This window comes from Lemur catta, chromosome 12 (assembly GCF_020740605.2).
Source record: "Lemur catta isolate mLemCat1 chromosome 12, mLemCat1.pri, whole genome shotgun sequence".
In the NCBI taxonomy this organism is placed as follows: domain Eukaryota; kingdom Metazoa; phylum Chordata; class Mammalia; order Primates; family Lemuridae; genus Lemur; species Lemur catta.
Genome location: NC_059139.1, coordinates 15,728,003 through 15,751,956, shown reverse-complemented (window position 1 = coordinate 15,751,956; position 23,954 = coordinate 15,728,003). Strand labels below are relative to the sequence as shown.

The 23,954-nt window shown below is 32.9% G+C and overlaps 1 protein-coding gene across 2 annotated transcripts in view; it reads left to right on the top strand.

Annotated features, from left to right (window-relative positions):
• The first annotated feature begins 577 nt into the window (after window positions 1-577).
• Window positions 578-23,954, top strand: part of CDH10 (cadherin 10) — an 87,183-nt gene continuing 63,806 nt past the window's right edge. For both annotated transcript variants that reach the window (XM_045565688.1, XM_045565687.1), the window contains exon 1: window positions 578-814. In XM_045565688.1, the coding sequence (XP_045421644.1) occupies window positions 584-814 (231 nt within the window). In that variant the 5' untranslated portion in view covers window positions 578-583. The remainder of the gene's footprint in view (window positions 815-23,954) is intronic.

The window sequence follows — 23,954 nt, the reverse complement described above, 5'->3', positions numbered from 1 at the left end:
TGACACTGTTTAAAAAACATTTAAATATCATTTCATTGCACAACAGAATGCATGATTCCTGTAGTTTATTTAAATACCTATTTTGTTTTCAAAGTTTTAATTTATGCTAAATTACTCTGAAGAAATTGACATGCAGAATGAACTGTATCTCCACTCTATATAGGAATTATAATTCCTAAAAACTGTTAAAGTGCCAAAACAAAAAGCAAGAAGTGAAATAATGTCCCTTCTTTAAAATTTGTCTGAAAGAAATTATCTACAATTATCTTTTCATAAATTGTAGGCATGTTACTAGACAAGTACTGTTTCTCAAAACGAATCACAATTTCATGACTAATAGAAAAAATAAACATTTTGTTTGCTGTTATTAATAAATTATTGCCACTGTAAATTTAAAGTGACAAGTGATATTCATAATGTTATCAACTGACATTTTTTATTTGTTTATTTGTTTGAAGCTTTTGGAAACATGTACAAAACATTGATGAAATGTTGGAAACCAGTTGAAACGCAGTAAAATCCAACCCGGCAAAATAGGACTGCTTTTTCTTCATCCACATTGAGATTTGTCAAGAAGGGAACTATGACAATATATCAATTTTTGCTACTGTTTCTACTCTGGGTATGCCTGCCACATTTCTGCTCTCCAGAGATAACGTTTAGAAGGACTCCTGTGCCACAGCAAAGAATTTTAAGTGCACGCGTGCCAAGGAGTGATGGCAAAATTCTGCATCGTCAAAAACGAGGTTGGATGTGGAATCAATTCTTCTTACTGGAGGAATATACAGGATCTGATTATCAGTACGTGGGCAAGGTAAGTCTATATTGAAATACTTATGTTCTTTTTCTATATGTCTTATTGAGGACAATTGAAAGGTTATCGATGTCATCATTCTTATAAATTTGATTCTCTAAAACTCCCTAATGCATTATTGTTTAGGAAATACTAATTCTAACTTGAAAAATCTATGGAATGAATGTAACATGATAAATATAGGAATTCATATACTACAATTAATTTTGCCCAATAACTCATGGAGTAAAGAGGTACTAAAAGCTGTAATTTAGGAATTTTTAGTTAGAAAGCAATGACTGTAAGAAAAAAATGTATGTCAATATAGTCATTTAAATGGCAATGTGTGTATATATATATATTTTGTGTGTGTGTGTGTGTGTGTGTCTGTGTGTGTGTGTATTTAACATTACTGTTGGCTTCAGTGAGGAAGAAAAGACATATTTAAAAGTTGCTACTGGGCACAGTAGCTCACACCTGTAATCCCAGCACTTTAGGAGGCTGAAGTGGGAGGATCATTTGAGGCCAGGAGTTCCAGACCAGTCTGGGTAACATAGAGAGACTCCATCTCTATAAAAGTTTTTTTTTTTTTTTTTTAATTAACTGGGTGTGGTGGCACGTGCTTGTAATCCCAGCTACTTGGGAGGCTGAGGCAGGAGGATCGCTTGAGCCCAAGGGTTTGAGGTTACAGTGAGCTATGATGATGCCACTGCACTGTAGCTCAGGCAACAGTGAGACCCTGTCTCAATACATACATACATACATACATACATACATAAGTAAATAGTTTAATCTTTTATAGAATGAGAAAGCAAATGTCATCAAAAATATGACTGAAGGGCAAAAAAGTTGCTTAGTTATAAGATAACTTATTCCAGATATGAGTGTTATTTATTTTTCTTAAGTCACACTATGGGTGCATTTCTATAAACAGAAAGCAAATAGGAAGATTAGCAGGTAAAAAATATTTTATTTAAGTGCAGTACAAGATGGACAGAGAAGAGTTTTCATTCTATTCAATTATAAAGTTAGTGAAAATTAGTTGTGGTTGGGAATGAAATGAAATGTGAATCACACAAGTAATAATGAATGCTTTGATACACTAGATTATATTAAATTCAAAGTTTCTTTCTTGATACTATTTGAATCTAACTGAAGTTGGCTAATGTCTTAGTTTACTTGAGAATTTAAGAAGAAATTCATTTTAATAGTGTTATTTTTATGGACAGGTTGTGAGAATATGTCAAAAAAAAGGAAAATCAAGCACACTAACAAAAAGAAAACAGATATAGTCCCATGTGAATTCATCACGTTAACACTGTAAAATTAAGACAGATACATTACTGTGTTGATGACTTTTGCATTAACTTAAACTGTGATGGTTTCATTCATATAATTTAAATTGTGCTAAGATTTTTTGTCTTCTAAGAAAAACTATTTTTGAGAGAATACATTTTCATTGATATTAAAACATTTTGATATGTTTTGTCATATTTAAATCATTTTAGTCCTTTTTAAACATCTGCTAAGATGAGAAAGTTGACATTAAAGGTTAAATATAATATTGACCAGAAGAAGAAGGAAAAGAAACAGCAACCTAAGCAATCTTACCAGAAAACACAAAATAGCAGACTTATCATTAGTCTCATTGATTGAATGCCTGGGAACACAAGGTGAAGGTACATTTTATGGTTGCTCCAATAGTTGACTTTTACTTTATGAAACTAACCACATAAAATAGGATAACACAAATCTGGGCTATAGAAACTATAAATAGTTTTCTTTGTTTCTTCCTGGACATGGTAGATAGTTGGGCTATTTGCAGCTATTTCCCTTCATCTAGTCCTTAATGAGGATTTAATAAATGTTGGCAAATTTAGTTATCATTAAATTATGTACTTTAATGATAGTCAAGCTACTTCTTATTTACTTTTTGTTTTTCCCTCTTCTATAAAATATAAACACCTTGAACTCAAGAACTGTACTTCATATCTCTCTTTGTCTATGTTTCTTAGACAAGAGCTTAATATATATTTAGCTGATTGAATTAATCTCAGTCATATTGAATTGAATTCCCTCAGCCATCTGGTGCCACTTGGCTCTCTGGCAGAGAAAACTAGTCTAGAATTTTAATCATTGTGGACAATTAAAGTTGGTAAACTTAAGATATATGTATCTGGATATACAACTCAAATTTTCTTCTTCCTACTCTGCTTTATAAAAGCAAATTAGAAAACTTTTTAACCAGAATGGACATAAAGAATTTATAAAATGTGTTTACCATTTTTTTCTATATAAACTGTGCTGAACTCCTAGATCAACAAAAATTTATTATGTGCTGTAGCTCTCACACTACTTTGAGTCTACTGTTATTAGCCAGTGTCTATTTTTTAGCTTATATTTCAAGTCCCTTTTGTAGTTTCTGTGGTTTATTCATGTCATGACCTGTGAAATACATGTTTTAAGATTTTTTTGTGTATAATATTGTATTGTATTAATTACTTATTATTAGTGTCGCATTAATTACTCATGCAATTAAAAATCTTACTTTAACATAAACATACAGATTTTTATATGCCAAAAAGGCAATGCTCAACATATGATATTTGAATAAACATACATTTCAGTGAATATAAGTTGAGGCCAAGAATATTTTCTTCATGAAGTATAAAAAACTTAAAATCTCCTGCATATTCTCTGCAACATTATGTATAATTAATTTATTACACAGTCATCTTTTCCTTCAGAAATGTCTCTTCCAGCTCTTACTTCCTTTACAGTAGGCATGTGATGTTAATGCTAAGTGTTGCAATGCCTGTAGGCTGGTTTAGCCGTGGGAGTGACGCGTGTTCCTATTACTAGACATAGGGGTAGAAAGTGACAGACATGCCACTGTAGTGGGGGATGTTTTGGGAGCTCAGAATAGGGAGCAGTGGAGAGAATTACACTGGTGGGATGAGGACAAGACTAGAAACCATGTGTGTGCAGAGGGAGAAAAATAAAAAAATACCCCAAAACAATTAGTCAACCAGATCCTAGAAAGAATGGATGAATATAATTTCTCAGATAAAAACCCATTACCACTCATAGGGTTAAAGCAGAGGGAAGCTTAGGAAAACAAGCAGCTGGCAATCAGAAGACCTAGGATGTGATATTGTTCCTGCCACTATTTCTCTCCCCGTGGTTAACTAACTTCATTTTCTCATTTAAGAAATTAAAGAGCATGATTATGTCAGAGAATATATATGCATATATATTCATTTTTAATATTATTACATTGTAGATGTGACATGTGACATGTATGTGTATGTTAAAGCCCATTTAGAAAAAAGAAAGAAGAAATAAAGAGAAGGGGAGAGACAGAGGGAAAGAGAGAAACAAAACCCAGTGGCTAAATTATCACTGCTAAGACTCTTTTATTTTATTATGAAACAAAGTAAATCATAATGAACTTAAAGCATTTCTTTGTTCAACTCTCAACACCAAGAAGCATTTTCCTTTTCTTCTAAATCATTAAGTCAAATACATTCAAAACAAAAATATATCCTTCATGAGATCTTGTTTTCTTTTCCATGAGCTAATCATAACTCTGACATTTAAGAAATTTCTGTATATAGGAATTTATAGGAATTACAGAAATTCCTTATGTATTTGCTCCCTTCTTTCATCTTCCAAAGCAAGGTTTCTAATGTTGAAAATCAAGAAATCTACTTTTGAATTATGTTGCCTTCACGTTATAACCTTCTATAAATATACAAAAATTTCCAAATTTAAGATTAGTGAAGTATCCTGATTATAAACTCCTATTTTTTATTGTTATTAATGGTTCAATATATTTTTACAAGCAGCTTCTGGTCATAGTTTCCTATTGCTCGATCCAGTTGCTCAGAACAAATAATTTCAAATTTCTCATCTTTCATATTTCAAAATCTAAGAAAAATAATAACATCAAACTATAGGATGTCCTGAAGTCTCCATACAAAGGATAAATTTTGTAAAATTTTGTAATGAATATTTTGTAAGTAAAGGTACATTTAACTACAATTTCCCATTTTCCTTATTTGTGACTTTTGGGACACCCTATATATACTCTTCAATTTACTTTTTCCTTTTTTCTTTTTTTTTATTTGAGCATATTATGTGCGCACAAATGCTTAGGTTACATATATTGCCTTTGCCCTGCCAGTGTCAGAGCTTCAAGCCTGTCTATTCCCCATCCCCTTCAAGTGCACTGCACCCATTAGATGTGAATATACCCTTCCCCTCCTCCTCCTTCCCACCTGCCTGGCATCCAATGAATGTTACTATCATATGTGCACATAAGTGTTGATCAGTTAATACCAATTTGATGATGAGTACATATGGTACTTGTTTTTCCATTCTTGTGATACTTCACTTAGTAGAATGGGCTCCAGCTCTGTCCAGGATAATACAAGAGGTGCTGGATCACCATTGTTTTTTTGTGGCTGAGTAGAACTCCATGGTGTGCATTTACCACATTTTATTAATCCACTCATGTATTGATGGGCACTTGGGTTGTTTCCACATCTTTGCAGTTGTGAATTGTGCTGCTATAAACATTCGAGTGAAATGTCTTTTTAATACAATGTCTTTTTTTTCCTTTGGGTAGATGTCCAGTAATAGGATTGCTGGATAAAATGGTAGTTCTACCTGTAGCTCTTTGAAGTATCTCCATATTGCTTTCCATAGAGGTTGTACTAGTTTGCAGTCCCACCAGCAGTGTATTAGTGTTCCTATCTCTCTGCATCCATGCCAACATTTATTGTTTTGGGACTTTTTGATAAATGCCATTGTCACTGGAGTTAATACCATACCACATTATGGTTTTGATTTGCATTTCCCTGATGATTAGAGATGTTGCACATTTTTTCATATGTTTCATGGCCATTAGTCTATCTTCTTTTGAAAAGTTTCTGTTCATGCCCTTTGGCCACTTTTTGATAGGGTTGTTTGATTTTTTCTTGCTGATTTTCCTGAATTCTATATAGATTCTAGTTATCAGCCCTTTACCAGATATGTAGCATGCAAATATTTTCTCCCATTCTGTAAGTTGTCTGTTTGATCTCATGATAGTTTCTTTGGCTGTGCAGAAGCTTTTTAATTTGATCAAGTTCCATTTATTTATTTTTATTGCTGCTGGGATTGCCTTTGGAGTCTTCTTCATAAATTTACTTTTAATTGTAACAAACATACAGTTCTAAGCCAATTACTATTTTGTTTACTGCACAAAGGTTGTATTTTATATAATAATTGGTCTCACGTGGTTAAAAGCATGTTAAATATAAATTTTAATCAAAATCAGAAATTGAGAAAAATCCCAAAACACCAAGAAAATGAATAACATAAAGGGGAAACCATAAATCTAATTCTGAGTCAGTATAGTAAAAAATTCACTCCAGGAAGTAAAAACATAATAATGTGTATATATTTATAATAATCAGGATACCTGTCTATATCTCTTTTATATAGTGAAAACAAACACCAGAGACATCATAAGAGATTTGGGGCCCTCCAGGCCATTCCAAACTAATAATACCTCTTTGATATACTTCTCTAAAAACAGAATCTATTTGGCATATAAATTCTTAAATCGTTGCTGGTAAATCTTGTCAAGTTCTCAATTGTTTAGCATTTTTTAGAAACAGGAACCATGTTCAATTATTTCTTAATTTTGTATTCCTTGTTCCTGAAGAATTGATGCCTTCAGAGTGCTAGAACAATAATGATTGTTTTCCATTTTAGCAGATTAAGAATCCTGTTGGTATTTATAATTTTTTCTCCTGACAATTCTTTGAGATTCCTTTCTATCCATGAGCCACAGTAAGCCACATCATTCCCCATAGTCTACTATGGTTTTGTCCTTCCATAATATATAACCCAGGATGAACACTCATCTTTCATGTCAAGTAGCCAATTAGAAACATTCTCCCTACTCCTAACAAGCTTCTTCAGTTTGGAAACAGCTGCTTTTGTTTACACAAAGTCACTTGGCTTTTAAATATTTTAATTCACACTTTCTGACTCTAAACTCTCCCATAATTGAAAATCATGGAATGAGTCATATATTTTGCCAGTGTATCTCAACTCTATACCTTCAGTAGTTTCTTACTGGCTTACATCTCCTGAATGAGTATGATGAGCTTAGAGTAGCCTAGATTAGTGGTTCTAAATGAGAGTAATTTTTGTCACTTAGGGGACAATCATCTTGTGTCTGGAGGAATTTTTGGGTTTTGCAACTTGGTGTGTGCGTGCGGGTGGGTGCTACTGACATCTAGTTGGTACTGGCCAGAAATGCTGTTAAACATCCTGTAATGCACAGGACAGACTCCCATAGAATTTTTCAGTTGTCAATTATCATTAAGGCTGAGATTGAGAAACCCTGTCTTAGACCCTTTTAGTTTTTTAGAGGGTCTTGCCTTTTCCTGAACAGCTCAGTCTTACTTTTGATTCCTTCATTTGTTATTTCTGAATCTGCTCTCAAGTATGATCATGTTTCTTCCCTTCAGGGTTACTATTAGTGTTTTGTTCTCATGTCTTGGACTTCTATCAAGACCTACCCTTCTGTTTCTGTCTTGTCTTACTTAAGATATATATGTTTGGCTCCAGCCTCTAGGCTATCCTTTTTTGTAGATTTGTGGGCTCTCTGAACATCCACTATGAATAAAGTATTTATTCATTATTACAATAAATATCTAGAGGACTTTCCAGGTACTACTCTGGGATTAAGCATGCAGAGGTGAAAATATAATTTCTCTACTCACAAAATGCCCGCCTTAAGGAGGGAGGATAAATAATAAATAATGATAACTGGAAGTCATCGGGCTCTTTTTGTCTTAGATACAACACAGGCCCCAAAACTAAGAACAAAACAATAGGTGCCAAATATCCCCATGTGCCATTTCTGCAGTACTTGTAAATAACATAGATATAAGACAGTTTGGGGATTTGTGTTATATGAAACAAATATTATTGAATGTTAAGATTGAAGATTAAAAGCATGCTTTTATTTTTTATTAGTCTGTTTATTTCTTTGGAAGGTTTTTTTGATGCTCAATGCCTCATAAAGAAGTGATAATTAATAATTTCTAGAGGAAGGATCTCCCAGAAACTGTAAAACACTGATCCATGAAAGACCAACTCAAATTTTAACATCAGTAATGGCTGGAAATATCAACTGTGACCACTAGATTGGACAGTGTCCCTTTTCCCCTTAATAATAGGGGCACAATCAAGTCAAACCTGGTCACAGCTGGAGAAGGGGTAGTTGGAAATAAGAGAGAAGAAGCTGACTCCCACTACTTCAAGCTCCCTAGGGTGAATAGATTTCAAGTGCACAGTGCTTTGTATTATAAGAGTTCAATCATAGAACACACTCTCTTGGACATTTTGGTAACTGATATGAGACTTTTCTTGAGACTAAATATTCTCAGTTAACTTTTTTTTAATCCAAATATGAACAAAAGGACTGACATAAAATACATCTAGCTATATTTTAACAACCTGTTTTTAGTGATGAGATGGGGATGTGAAGAAACAGTTATTTTCTATTTAAACCTTGTCAATTGTAGGCTTAAAATGGATGAAGCATGAATAAGATAAATGCATTAGGTAATTACAGTTAGAAAAAGTCCTGGAGGAAAATAAATCAGGGTGGTGTGATAGACATTGGAAGAGACTTTGTTTGGATTAATTTATAAATATCTTTCTGATAAGTTAGCATTTGGAAATTTCCAAAATTTTCATTATTTTCCTGATATGTAAATACCACACAAAAAAAGTAAACCTGTATTAGAGTCTACAGGGCCTTCATCATGTAAGAGGTAAATAAAAGCATTTTTAAATAGAGGCATGCCCTGAAGAACCCTGATAATGTTTTCCAGGTGGACCACCTGTTTATTTTTAATTCTCAAAATCTGTACCATGTATGTGTCTCTCAATGCAGTAATACTTCAGCTGGTAGTTAGTTACAGAGAGAAAATGAGCTTGCATCTTCAAATCTCACTATAACATTTTAACAAAGTAGTATTCAGGAAGATCTTGACTGCATAAATTTTCCACTGAAAATTTTCCATCATACATTTTGAAAAACTTTATCTATTATTTAAAAATATTCAAATTCAAATAAAAGATTTAAATCTATAATACAACCAATCACTTTTAAAATATAGAACTTTAAAAATAGTAATTTAAGAATTAAGATTATATGAAAATTGAGTCAATGACTTTTAGCAAAAGCTCCAGAGAAATCTCTGTAAATGAAAATGTATTAAATCTCATATAAATTTTCTCTGCAAAAAGTATCTCAACAGAATTTATCAATAACAGGTACATGTATAATATAATTGCAGTGAAGTATGAGTAATTATTATTATGGTGTTATGAATGTCTATTAGAGTCCTCTCATTTTCTTTCTTGGAGACAATATATAATTATACGTTCAGTTAAATTTTGTACTCATTGTACTAAAGAATAATGTTCTTCTAAATAAAGAAAATTAAAAAAGAGGGACGTTTTTTATTGTGTTTGTTCATCAATGTCTCATACTTGGTACATGTTCACATATACAAATTCTCAGTTGTTTCATATGAAAGCATAAATAGAAGAGAGCACTTCAATACATTTCCTAAAACGAATTCTTACATATTCATTTAAAATATTTAAATTTCTACATCCATTGTCTTAAATAATATTTTTTATTTTATTGTTTTCTTCTTATCATCATCATTATTATGTTGCTAATCTTATAATCATGTTTCATGACTTGGTAATGTTAACTAAGAGTTAAAATAAAAGCATGTAAATTTTCAGGCAGATAGACTAAAATTGAGAAGAGGGAGCAGTAATTTTGTTGTAATGTATATAACATACAAACCTTTGGTTCTCTCCTTAGAGCCCTAATCCACAATAAGCAAAGGGTATTTTATGTAAATTTCAGATTCACCTTTTAGCAAAATATTTTCACTAATTTCATGTTTTAAACTGTACTTTATGCATTTATAGATTACATAAAGCTATTAGATTTAGAACTTTAAATTAAAATTTTAAAGCCTAGCCCAGGATTAGAATTATATTATCAAGTAGGAAATCGAACTATATGAGAATGTACTATTATATCAATTATTCTAAAGGACTATTTCATATTTGGCTGCTGGTTAGCTTACTTATATCACTATATTTCTCAGAAATCAGTAGTATCACTTCCAAATATATTTTAAAAAATCGCAAGACCACTGAGTTGGTTTTTTCTTTTTTAATTTTCCTTAACACTCCTTTGTCGCTATTTACAAACCAGCATCGTAGGCTTTGCACCAAATCTAGTTTGTATGTGTTTGATTTACCTGAGTCCAGCAGGTTAATGAATGCAGAGGGTTGGAGTTGTGAATTATGAGTGGACTAAGCTTCTGCATCCATGATAGTTGAGCTTCTGAAAGAACACAATAAAGAGAAACAGCACAGATCAAGGACAAGATCTTTGATTACGTTTACTCCTAGAGGGAGGGTATATCCAAGAAGACATGTATGTGTTTTGGGGCAGGAGTTTGTGTGTGTGTGTGTGTGTGTGTGTGTGTGTGTGTGTGTGGTATAGGCGACTAGGACTGTTTTAGACACCAAAGGAGAAAAAAACTCCAAAGAATTGACTACTAATCATGTTGAGTGATGCCTAGGCATTAAGGAGACAGGTTTAGCAATTTAGAGATAAGTGCAGGCCCAAAAGGGAGTCAGTCATTCTAATAATATGGGGCAAATGGGAGTCAGATGGCTTTGGTTTCTCCTGGAAGGAGGTCATAATACCCGTTTCTCAGAGGCATGTTATTAAGATAAAATAAGTGAAGATAAAGATATATTTGAAATGATAAAGAACTATAGATATGACATTATAATATGGACAAAAAGAGAGGATGGAAATGTGAACATCAAATGAGATCACCTTTTTGTTAAAAAATTAGAATTAAAAAATCAATATTAAGCTGATAGCCAGCTTCATTCATAACCACTAAACAAAAAAGCATGCTCATTTAAATCACCAACAAGAATAAACAATTTCTAAAAACACTTTTCTCACTATCGATATTTGACATTCTTCTGGAAGCAAAACAGTAGTGTAAATGCCATCACAAAGACTTTTTTGTGAGAATTAAATGAGATATATAACATTCTGAAACCTCCTGACACATCCTGATGATAATACCTCTAAAATTTATATTATTATTTTACTTAATATTCCAACAACCTCATGAAGTAGTTTCAATTATCTTTCATTTACAAGTAAGAAAAAAAGTATGTCCGTGTCTAAATAAGTTTTCTAGTGGTACAAATCTAGAAAGTTTTAGGGATGGGATTCTAACCCTGAATGTACAGCTACAGAGTGTATACTAATTCAACATTATACTTTATTGCATCATTAATAATAATATTCTCATTCTTACTAACATTATCTGAGGATTACCACACCAAATCAATAAATTAAGCAGTGCAATGATAAATAAATTAACTGATTTTCTTTTCTGATTGAGTACAAAACTAACATTGCAAAGGTAACAGGGATATTGTTACTATTTTACAGAAAAATCCAATTAATTTTGGAGCCATCATGTGTTTATTGATTAATTTATATTTAGAATTGATAATGCATGCACTTCGTGTTGAATTTAAAGGGAAAAAGTTGTATACAGATAAAATTAAGATTCCCATCATAAGCCTTGGGCATCCATAATTCTCTACCTAAAATAGTTCCTCACATTTTCTAGTGTTTTTGTTTATACTCCAAGAGAAATTCTAGAGCTGTGTAAATACATGTGTGTGATCTCGTTTTTTAAAAACATGGCGGTATAGTTTATGAAACGTTAATAAAACCTGCTTTTTTTTTTTTTTTTTTTTTTGAGACAAGGTCTTGCCTTGTGGCCCAGTTAGAGTGCAGCAGCAACATCATAGCTCACTGCAACCTCAAACTCTTGGGCTTGAGCGGTCCCCCTACCTCAACCTCTAAAGTAGCTGGTACTATAGACACGCGCCAGGCTATTTTTTGTAGAGATGGAGTCTCACTCCTGCTCAGGCTGGTCTCGAAAACCTGGCTTCAAGTGATTCTCCCACTTCTGCCTCCCAAAGTGCTAGGATTACAGGCATGAGCCACAGAGCTCAGCCTAACTTGCATTTTTTACTTAAAAATATAACCTGGGGACTCATCTCTTTTCAGTACATAAAGATATTTTTCCCTTTTTTTTTTAGTAACTGAATAGAATTCTTTCTAATTGCTTTACCATAATTTATTGTACCGTTTTTACTTCTGAAGGAAATTTAGTTCTTTAAAAAAAAACATTTGCTAATATAGCAATATGACAGGTGCTGTTTCACGCAGTGTTGGTAAATCTTTAGGACATATGACTGCAAGTGAAAATACTGAAGCAGTGTCTTGAGAAATTTTAAACTTTGATAGGGATTGCTAAATTGGTCTCCAATGAGGTGGTTTCAGTTTATACCAACAATAATCTATGAAAGCAACGATTTCTCTATAACTATATAAAATCTTTGTATTATCATAATCTTTTATTTTTTAATCTTATATATGAAAACATTTATGAGTGATATTTTATTTCCCTTATAAGTGTGCATAAGCATCTCTTTATATGTTTAAATCATTTTGCATTTTTAAGTGTATTTATTTTCTTTGCTACTTCTCCTATTAACAAAGTAGTCTTTTTTCCTTTTGATCCACAAATTCTCCTTATTAATTGACCTTTAATTATTTTTTAAATTCTTAAACATAATTCATACTGAAATTTGCAAAAAAACCGCATATATACACTTTAATAAATAAATATAAATCAAGTGAAATGACCACTACTCAGTCCAGGAAATGGAAAATTGCTAGCCCTTAAGAATCCCTCTCTGCAGTGTATTAACAGCAACACTAATCTCCTTCTTAGAGGTGACAATAAGCTTCATTTTGTGATAATAATGTCTGTAATTCTTTTATTTTATACTTATATGTAGCCATTCCTAAATAAAATACTAGAATTTTGCCTGTTTCTGAAATTTACGAATATAGCCATAGTTCAGATATTCTTTTGACAAATGTTGTGTAGTTTCTTTTTATATGAATATGTTTGAATTTAGTTCTACATCCTATCAAAAGTAGATATATGACATTGCTCCTTCCCTTAGCTTTGGCCATTACTGATAATGCTTCTATTTAAATTTGTGTACTTACATTCTGATACTTACATATAATAACTTTAAAGTACATAAAATTGGGGTAAAATAGTGTGTACCTAGCTTTAATTTTTCCACAAATTGCCATATTAATTTCCAGAATTTTAACCAATATATACTCCCACCAGCAATATATGACTTCCTGTTATTCAATGTTAACAACCAAACTTCTTATTTTTAGAATTTTTTAAAAATCTGTTATTAATTTTAATTTTCTTAAATAACAATAAGTTTTCATCTTAGTGAAGATGTTTTTCCAGTGTTTTACAAATTGTTTCTTCAGGTCATCTGTTCCTTTCTTATAGATTGCTTCATTCCAAAATCCATAACATGTGTGGAGCCCCAATTACTTTCCAGGCACTCTCTAGGTCACTAGGTCACATCACTGAATAGAGGGTAACCATCCTGTCCTCATGAAGCCCACATATTTAGTGGGAAATGCAGAAAATTAAAAATACAAGTAAGAAATATATTACTTAACAATGGTGTGTTAGAAGATGATGAGTGCTATCATAAAACAAGAGATAAAGCAAGGTAAGGAATAGTGGAGGGTGGGACAGAGCACAGGGTAATGGTGAATTCTTCCTCACTGAGAAGGTCATATTTGAGCAAAGGATTTGAAGGAAGAGAAAAAGGTAACCAATTATCAATGGGATACTATTTTTATGAAGAAAAAAATAGTCACTTCAAATGCTCTAAATTGGGAGATTCTAGTGAATATTTGAGGAAAGCAAGGAGATGAGTGTGGCTGGAGCAAACGGAGCAAGAGGCAGGTGGTAGAGGAAGAGGACAGGGGGGTAATGGGGGCCCAGAAACTGTAGGGTGTGTTAGATAGAATAATGGCTCCCAAAGATGACCATGTCCTAATCCCCAGGATTGTGAACATGTCACTTTAAATAGTAAAAGGGACTATGCAGATGTGATTAAACTAAGGATCTTCATGTGGGGATATTATTGTGGATTACACAGATGATCGCAGTGTAATCACATGGGTTTCTACAAGAGTGAAGCAAGAGTGTCGATGTCAGAAAAAAAGAGATGTGACAGTAGAACCAGGGTTGGAATGATGTACTTTGGAGATGAAGAAAGGGGACACAACCCAGGGAATGCAGATAGCTGGAAAAGGCAAGGAAACAGTCTCCCAGGAAGCTCCCAGAAGGAATGGAACAGTATCAGCTCCCAGATTTTAGACTTGTGACCTTTAGAACTATAATAAAATAAATTTGTGTTGTTTTAACTCACTAAGTGTATGGTAATTTGTTACACTAGTCATAAGAAACTAACATATAGGGTCTTGTATGAATTTTGACTTTGACTCTAAGATAAATAGGAAGATATTATAGAATTTTTAGCAGAAGACTGACATTATACTAATTATGTTTTAAAATTTTCACTCTGGCTTCTGGTTTAAAGTTGATACAATAGAAATTTTTGGAGATTACACAAGGAGTGTTTAGAGAGTGTTGTTATGGATGACTCTGAAGGTTTTGACCTCAGCAACTAGAAAAAAAATAGATTTGCATTAGGAGAAATAACCAGATTTCAACTTTGAGTGTAGTAAGATAAATGGAGTTTTGAGTTCTAAACTGACCTCTTAGGAGTCATCGGCATATAGATGGCATTTAATGTATTTAATTTAATGGAACTAGATGGTATCAAAAAAGTGAGCATAGTGAGAGAGGAGAGACTAGGTCTGTTTTCAGGGGCAAACCCACATTAAGACCTGTGTACAGTTAAGAAGGGTGTGGGGAGAAAGAAGAAAAAACAACAGATGAAACAGAATAAATATCCCTTGAGCTGCAGGGAAAACTAAAAACTTGAAATGTCTTAGAAGAGAGATGAAGAACATGCACGGAGAAGAGAATATGTCAACTTTGTCAAAAGATTCTACTAAGTCAACTATAATGAGAGTTTTTAATTGACTGTCAACTTTAGTTTCAGGGAGATAATAGGTATACTTGATGTTTATAATTTCAGTGATATGATGTGTCTAGAATTCATATTGCAGTGGATTTAAAAAGGAATACAGAGAGAAAAATTGGAGAAAGTACATGTAGGCAAAAATTAAGGAATTTTGCTAGAAAGGAGCAACTATATGCAGCAGTATCTGGTAGGGTACAATGTTAGCGTTCTAGAGAAAAAATATTTTTTTAAGTTGTCTCCCTGCATTGTTAAAGACCAATACAATATTGAGTAGAACGTTTTCAAATAAACGTTTATAAATAAACGTCTTCATTGTAATGCTACTTTCTATACTGTACTCTTTGGAAACCAGTCGCTAAACATACCTCACATTTAAGAAACTAATAGTTATTCTCTAACTCCTGGAGGGATAACATCTAAAAAATTATTTAAAATTCTTTTGTATGGGAGATTTGTCTCTTCTCCCATATTCATTTATTTAGTCATTTCATTTATATTCATATGACACATGGATATTTATTTTTTACTTTGGGTTATAATCTAATAATACTTGACTGACTTTCTTGCTCAGATTGATACAGCTTTGGCCATTAGTAGCTGCACTCATTCTTTTATTTATTTATTTATTTATTTATTTATTTATTTATTTATTTAGAGCACTCCCTTACCTTCTTGCACAACAAGATGTTCCAGTCTCATCTTGTATATTTCCTGGCCCAGCTGGAATAAGATATTTCACAAATAATTCATTTTTCAAAGAGAAGTATAGTGAGGAGATTTAACCTTCCAGAATTTTTTAAATTTCATTTTAGAATATTATGGGGTACAAACACTCTTGTTGCATATTGCCTTTGCACCACCAGAGTCAGAGCTGCAAGCGTGCCCATCTCCCTGAAAGTGCGCACTGCATCAGTTAGGTGTGAATTTACTTATCCCCTCCTCCCTCCCACCTGCCCGATACCTGATGAATATTACTTCCATAAGTGTTGATTGGTTAGTGCCAATTTAATGGTGAGTTCATGTGGTATGGAAAAACTTTCCAGAATTTAAGTTAAATTATGTCATAATCCTGCAAAGCACATGGCTCTGAGTTGAAACAAAAAGAAAAAAATCCAATACAACAAAAGAAATTCTAAAAGAGTATATAAAATATTAGGATATTTTAATTCAATAGGCATCAGGAACAACTCAGTGATGGAAAAATCATCCTAAATTTAATTACTAGTGTAACTACTAGATAGGAATCTAGAAAATTCTATTTCAGTTTATAGCTGATATAATTGAGGAGATGCAGGTGATAGATCATCACATAAGAAAATCAAATTGTCTCTCAACATGAGAAAAATAAATATCCTAAAATAATTAAAGTTGCAAAAATAAATAAAAATGGTGTTGGCAGGTCTTCAAGAAACATACACATGAATGATAGCTCTGTGACTGGATTCAAATTATCAGGAGTCAGTAGTTCAAACAATAAGTGAAGAACAGTAAATTTTTAAATCTTTGCTCTGATAATTCCATTTTGAACAATTTAGAAGTTGTTAACCCCAAAGAGAATAAAAATAATGTTTGTAGAAATATTATTTATAAAATAACAAAATGGAAATCTATACAAACTCCCAACAGGAAAATGCTAAACAATTAAGATACCTAAACACAATATAAAATTTGCCCAGTTCTTAAAAATAAATATACAGATTATAAAACCACAAGGAAATATTATTGGAAAGGAATAGTTTCATTACTATAAAGAATGTTATAAAATGAAAAGCATGCACTCTTTACATTTAAGTGAACATATGTGTTTGCTCATTCACATTCATTTATTAAGTCATCCAATAAATATTTGTTTGTTTGAACACCTACAATATGCTATCTGCTGAGAAAATAGTATGATCACTCATATGTAGCTGTGGCCTTCAAAAAACTTATATTTTGACAAAATTCCAAAACATTGTAAAGCAATATGAATAGAGAAAAATGGTCATGAAGTTCATTTTTAGGTAAAAATATCTTAATTCATGAAAAGATAGAAGCAATTGACTTCTATAAAATTTCAGACTGAGGATGTAGAAGACATTTTGAAGGTGAAGTTAACCTCTTTGTTTTAGATCAGTTCAAATGATGATGAAAAATCTACCTGAATCTCTTTTTTATAGTAATGGTTAACTTCATTTCTAAATAATATATTGAGGTATAGGTATTTGGACTATTTACATTTAATATATCTTTAATATATTTAGTTTTAATCTATCATACTATTTGTTTTATATTTGTAACATGTGCTTTTGTTTTTTTTCTTTTTAACCATCTTTTGAACTAATTGAATTTTTAAAAATAATTCTATATTATTACTTTTTGTTTCTGTTTATTTCTAACTCTTCATTTTATTATCTTAGTGCAGGAATTAGTAAACAATGGCTAATGTGCTAAATCTAGAAGGCAGTGTCTATGCCTTTGATCTAAGAATCATTGTTGGATTTTATAAGGCCATGTAAAAAAAAAAAGAAAAGAAAAAGAACATGATGTTGTGATTTATGTGCCCCTCAGAATCTAAAATATTTACTATCTGCCCCATTACAAGTAAAAAAAAAAAAAAGAAAACCAATATTATTGTGTATACCACAATTTAAAACATTAGAAACATTGAGAATTAAAGTTTTTCCTTTATTTATAATAAAAACTTAAGCATAGTTTAAATATCACTTGCTTTCTTCTCATCACAGAACATGATACAGAGTGAGCATCTATTTTATACCTTGGCAAATTTTCGTGCTCTTTACTAAGTTTGTTATAAAATATCTGTGAGTATTACTTCAATAGGATATTTTGTACTGATGTCACTTCCTCTGTGACATTTTATCCTTTTCTTCACATCCACTTTCCTCAATGTATCAATATTCTGTTCACCGCTCCATTGGCTCCATATCTGGATCCTCTCAAATGGTGCAGTAAGTGTCAATATTCCTATGGTCATGACTTCTTCTACAGCTGTACTTGTTTCATGTAAATTTCACTTTCAACAATGTCATGTTTTATCTGTTGGTACACTTTCATTTTTGTTGACCAATATCCTCTTTCAATTATCCATTTTTGTAAAATGTCATGAGAGCCAACAAGGCAACACAACCTTGCATTTGGGTGACTGTGCGTAAACTGAATAACAGATACATGGGGATTAATCACCAGTGGAGTTTGAAAAACTTGACATAATTGGTCACTAATCATAATCACTGTCATTTATGTAGTGGTTTGTGAACTGCACAGCTAGCATGAAATTAATATACTATGCAATTGAAAATTGAACTGCATTGTTGAGTGAATGGTGTTATTGAACTAAACTATGATAACAAATCCATTCATAAAAGAACTGGGCTCCATATACACACCTTTAACTTATCACAATTTTTGTTATATTTTATCACTTCCTGCATCATGTCAAAATCTGAAAATATTTCCATTTCTCCCCTTTGGGCAATATGGGTAGCGGTCTCTAAGACACAGGAAACTAAAGGAGATTAAATACAATGTTTTTCTCAGCATACTCCCTTGAGACACAAGTGCATGGAAGAACCCAGGTGGGGCGGATGCTGATGGCAAGCTTGTTGGGAGTGTGGGAAGACTCAGGTGGCTGGTGTCCGCAGGACAGGATATCAGAGATGAGAATGCTACACAAGAGAGAACTCCACAGATTTTTACAGTGTTCACTTCAATTAGTCAGCATGTATGAAAATTACCTGAGGCTGGGGAAAGAACTACCTAAAGGGATTAGAGGAAACAGTGCCTCATGCTCATAAAGTGCTGGGAATAGTGCTCATTCTCTTCAGCCAGACAGGAAAATCTTGAGATTTATGGATGATTGTACCTGTCACTCTACAATTTAGCCATATAACCAAAAACCACTTGTACCTTTAAATCTATCAAGATGTAAATTAAAAAGTACAGATAGATAGAAAGAATAAGTTCTAGCATTTGATAAAACAGTAGGGTTTCTATGGAAGCCCTGGTGTGGCGTGTGCACCAACAGGAGAAAAGTACCAGCTCCTGAGGAGCCCCGGCTCAATCATCTCTTTCAGCACCCATGGGTGGGGCAGGCGAAAGGGAGGAAAAGAGTCTGGATGTAGGAAAGCTACCATTCTGGTCGTCTCTGTCCCTCTCTCCGGAAGGCAGCCCACCCAGAATGTCCAGGCTCTGAAGTCAAGCAGATCCTGGGACCCGCTGGTCCCCTGTGGCTCCCACAGTCTGAGCCAGAGTTGGGAAATGTTTGTGTGGGAATGAGCAAGATGAAAACTGAGGGGCTAAAGGTCCCTGGGGAGGACAAAGGTGCACCGTGGGTGGATAAGCAATATGGTGCCTGCAATCTCAGCTAGGGTCTGTGGTCACAGGGAGCACCCCGAGGGGGCTGGCAGACTGGAGCTTTGTCCTTAAGAAGCTCCCAGTTCACTGGCAGCAGCAGCTTTTTGGGCTTGTGAGCATGGAAAGGTTCTCCCGCAGCTCAGGAGCCTGCCGACTGCCAGAGATGTGAGGGCTGGAGAATAAAACCGCTTCACCTACCCCTTTCACTGGACTCCAAACCTCTCAGGAGTTATCTCTGCCAATATCTTGCTCCCTTCTTTTTTCCTCTGCAACTTCTTCCCATGGAATCTCCTGTAGGTTCTGGCATTTTTGCCTTAGAATTACACTTGATCTATGATTGATTGTTTTTTTTTTTTTTTTTTTCTTTTTCATCTAAAACTTTTCCTTCTTGGTAAGATGATCTGGCAGCTGGTGTCTCTGGTCAGCCATCTCATCTCTCTCTCTCTACCTTGCTACTTGCCCAAACTGATCCGTTATGCTCCTACCATCAGCCCATATAACCATTCCCTTTATTCTGAATAAGCTGGTGTTAATTTTTGGGGGTCGTATTATATAAATTATTTTGTCAAATTGAACTCTTCCAGCTGTTTCTTAGATCCTCAGCTCCAAATGCCCTCTCCTGTTATCTTTTCCTCTTGATATTTTGAAATTCATAGTGTGGATATGGCCTTACCAAGTGTATCACTTGGTTTCTTCAAAGTGGGGACTGGTATTTTTCCTTCTCGATCTCCCAAATTCCTTTAGGTGTTTTAAAGAGGAAAAAAATGGGAAACTCTCTCTGTGCATTATTATTTTAAAACCAGAAGTTGTAAGGCATGTTCCAAGATGCCATCCTGGATGCCCAGAAAATGGTTGACTTCATTCCTCTGACTTTACCTCTTGGATTTCCATGGTCCTTGTAAGCTCCAAGTTAATTTTGATATCTTTTCCACCTAGAGCTCCAAGACAATATTGACTTCACCAAAGACATTCAGACAACCACTTTCTTGTTGCCTTTGTTGTTTATTTGTTTGTTTCTTGAAGATTGATTTCATAAAAATATGTATTTTTGAATGAGAAAAATTTTACATAAACTGGAGTCTACTATTCTATGAATTTCTGATTTGTAATAATGTCTTCATTTGTAAAATATACATAGCAATGGTGTGGTGTGCTTAAGCATGGTGGTCATGCCTACTTGCAAACGCACAATGTTAATTTTTTAGGATTTTTACATCCTAGCTGATGCCATGGGGGTAGTTTTCAATTGGGTGCGGTGCAGTATTCATACCATAAAAATTGGCAAAAACTACAAATCAAGCCTCCTACCCCCAGAGAATCAGTTGTTAAAGATTTGACATCTTATCTCTGTGTAAAATCATTGTTTTTCATAGAACTATTGCTAGAACTGGATGTAATCATTTATGGACTACTTTAAGTATGTTTCTGGCATACTATAAATGCTCAATAAATCTCCTCCCCTTCTTGCTTTCCTGCTATTCTGTTCTAGTCAGTGTCTTAACTTCAGCTCTCACTGCCAATATAAAATTTCTTCTGAATTGTTTCATTGTTCTTATACTGACCTTGACTCAAAACTGGATAATAATGCTTTCTTGGCTTCTGACTTAAATTAATTTATTTTCCTGTCACATAACTCCTCAGTTATTTCTTTCTCTGAGGCATTTTCTTGTTGCTGACCCCTGTGGCTTTTAGCATTAATCAATCCCTCCTTAGTTTAATTGAAGTTGTTCGTATTATTTCTTACATCCTGGGTTTTTTAAAATTTTTTTTCTAACTTCTTAAAAAAATCTTTCCCTTTATGTCTACAATCTTCAAAACTCATCATGAATCTAACTATTAAAATGCACTGAAGCATATAAATTATTAATATATTTACCCTATATAGCCAGTCTGCAACTGACAGCTGAGAGGTGATTGTGATGGATTCCATAATAAAGTGAGAGAGGATTGGTTCTCCCTAAAACACTTAAATTGGGTGTTCACTGGTACAAAATTCCATTTTGAATAATATGAAACCTTTAAATGAAGGAATGAGTTAATGGACACTGTTCCTCTTCTTTATCCAGATCAAATTTTAAAACAGTCCATCAGGAACAAATCTTTATTAAAACAGGTAATAAGCCAGCAGAACTTCAAAACCAAAGGCTACAATACATTCACACTACACACTGCAGTGACTCTAGCCCGGTCATAAATTCCTTTGGAAAAAACAAAAACGATTTCAAATCATTCACAAAAATGCTTATTTCTAAGTGGTAAAATGTTAATGGTGCCAAAGCAAATTAGATGAAAAATGTGAAGCACAAAACTATGAAAAGCAGACATTTTCTATATATTCTATAGAGACAGTTTTTAATGCAAAGACTATTTTACTAATATAAATTATTTACAGTAGTCAGGTAACAAGCAAATATTAATAGTGTATATTTTGATTGTTGCACAATGCAGCCTTTTAGAAGACCTGGAGGTAGGCAGCTTTTTGAAGCTGAGGCAATCCCTGAAAGAGATTTCATACAACTGGAGTAGCATTCTGTCCTTGAAGGTAGAACTGGGGCTGGTAACTCTATGCACAAACCACAGATGAATACTTTAGTCTTAGTGTTTTAACTTATTACTTTTTAACTTATTATTATCTGAAATTTATTGTTTGTTTCAGTTAAAACAAAGTTGAATGAATATACTTTATCAGAATTAAAAATCATATGCAAAAGTTTCTACACATTAATATCTCTAAGAGGATAATAAATTCCCAATGCAACAAAAAATTAGGACAATTTCAGACAAAAATCTCACAGAAAACACACACTTGCTCACAAACATCACACCAGTGGCAATGAATCTCTCCAATAAAGGATAAAGATTTGAAAAAAATACATATATATATTTGGAATGTTTACTAAAATTTTATTTAAAATATAAATTATTTGAATGAAGAAAATAATTTTAAAGAATATACATCTGCATAGATTGTGTTAGTAATTGCATTAATGGTTCTGAGGAAAACCCATTATTTTTGACAAAAATTATTTTGAAAATATCTAAATGAATGTTTATAGGTATGCACATATAGCATTTCTTTTAGCATATATATAAAGGGCATTATACATCAAGTTCATTAAAATTAGTGTGCTAATAAAATTCCTAAAACTCTCTTTTAGCATTGTCTTAAGTATATATAACTTAACATTTACTATGTTAACCATTTTTAAGTGTACAATTCAATGGCATTAATTAAATTTACAGCACTGTACAAACATCACCACTATCCATCTCTGGGGCATTTTCATCATCTCAAATGGAAACTCTGTATCCGTTAAATAACAACTCCGCTTCATTTCCCCCCCCCCCCCATCACCCCTAGTACCCTCTGTGCCATTTTCTGTCTCTATAAATTCATTTTATTCTAGATGTACCTCACATAAGTGGAATATACAGTATTTTTGTCCTTTTGTGTCTGGCTTATTTCACTTAGCACAATATTTTCAAGGTTCATCCATGTTGTAATACATATTGATACTTTATTCCTTTTTAAGACTAAATAATATTCCATTATATGTATATATATATATATATATACACATATATATATTTTGTTTGTTTGTTTATTCATTCATCTGTCTATAATGTTTCCACATTTCGGCTATTGTGAATAATGCTACAAAAATGCTGGTATACAAAAAGCTGTTCATGTTCCTGCTTTCATTTATCTTCTGTATATACCCAGTAGAATTGCTGAATCATACAATAATTCTATATTTAATTTTTGTGGAAGCATCATATTAGTTTCCACAGTGGTTGCACCATTCTATATTCTACATTCCCACATGTGCATTCACAAGTATTCCACTTTCTCCACATCGTTGCCAATATTTGTTTTTTGTTTGTGATGTTTTTGGTAATAACTGTCCTAGTAGGTATGAAGTGATGCCTGTTTGTGGTTTGATTTGCATTTCCCTGATGAGTAGTAATACTGAGTATCTTTTCATGTGCTTATTGGCCATTTGTATGTCTTCTTTGGACAAATATGTATTCAAGTCTTTTGCTTATTTTTAAGTGGGCTGCTTCTTTAAAATTCTGTTATTTTGAATGATTTTATTCTTTTATGTGAATTAAGAATACATTCTTCAAGGCCGATATTTCTTTATGGAGGTAATATATTCAGTATATTAATGTTTCCCATTTGGTTTCTATTCTATATTTCTTGATTTATTTTATAAGAGACCTTAAAAAAGTTTTAAAGTTGCTTATACTGAAAACTTAAAAATAAACAAAGCAAACAGTCTTGTAGATATTTTTCTGGAGAGTAGATCACGAGAATTCTATTGAATTCCATGTTCTGCTACTAACTCTCTATACAGTTATAGGGAAATCATTTGATTTCCTGAATTCCTGATTTGATCAGGATTAAAAATGGAATGTCTGGGTGAGGTTGAATTTGAGACATAGTTACAGTCTGTAATTCTATATTAACACTGCTGACAAAATGAAAACAAAAGAAAGGAAAAAATACATAGTTATAGGAAGATGACTTATTGTTGGGTTATTTATAGTTGGTCCCACATTTTTATAAGTTTGTAAGTGATTCAAATATTTTTTAAAGTCTTTTTTTCACCTTTCCAATTAGTACACCTAGGATTATATTTCTGTTTAC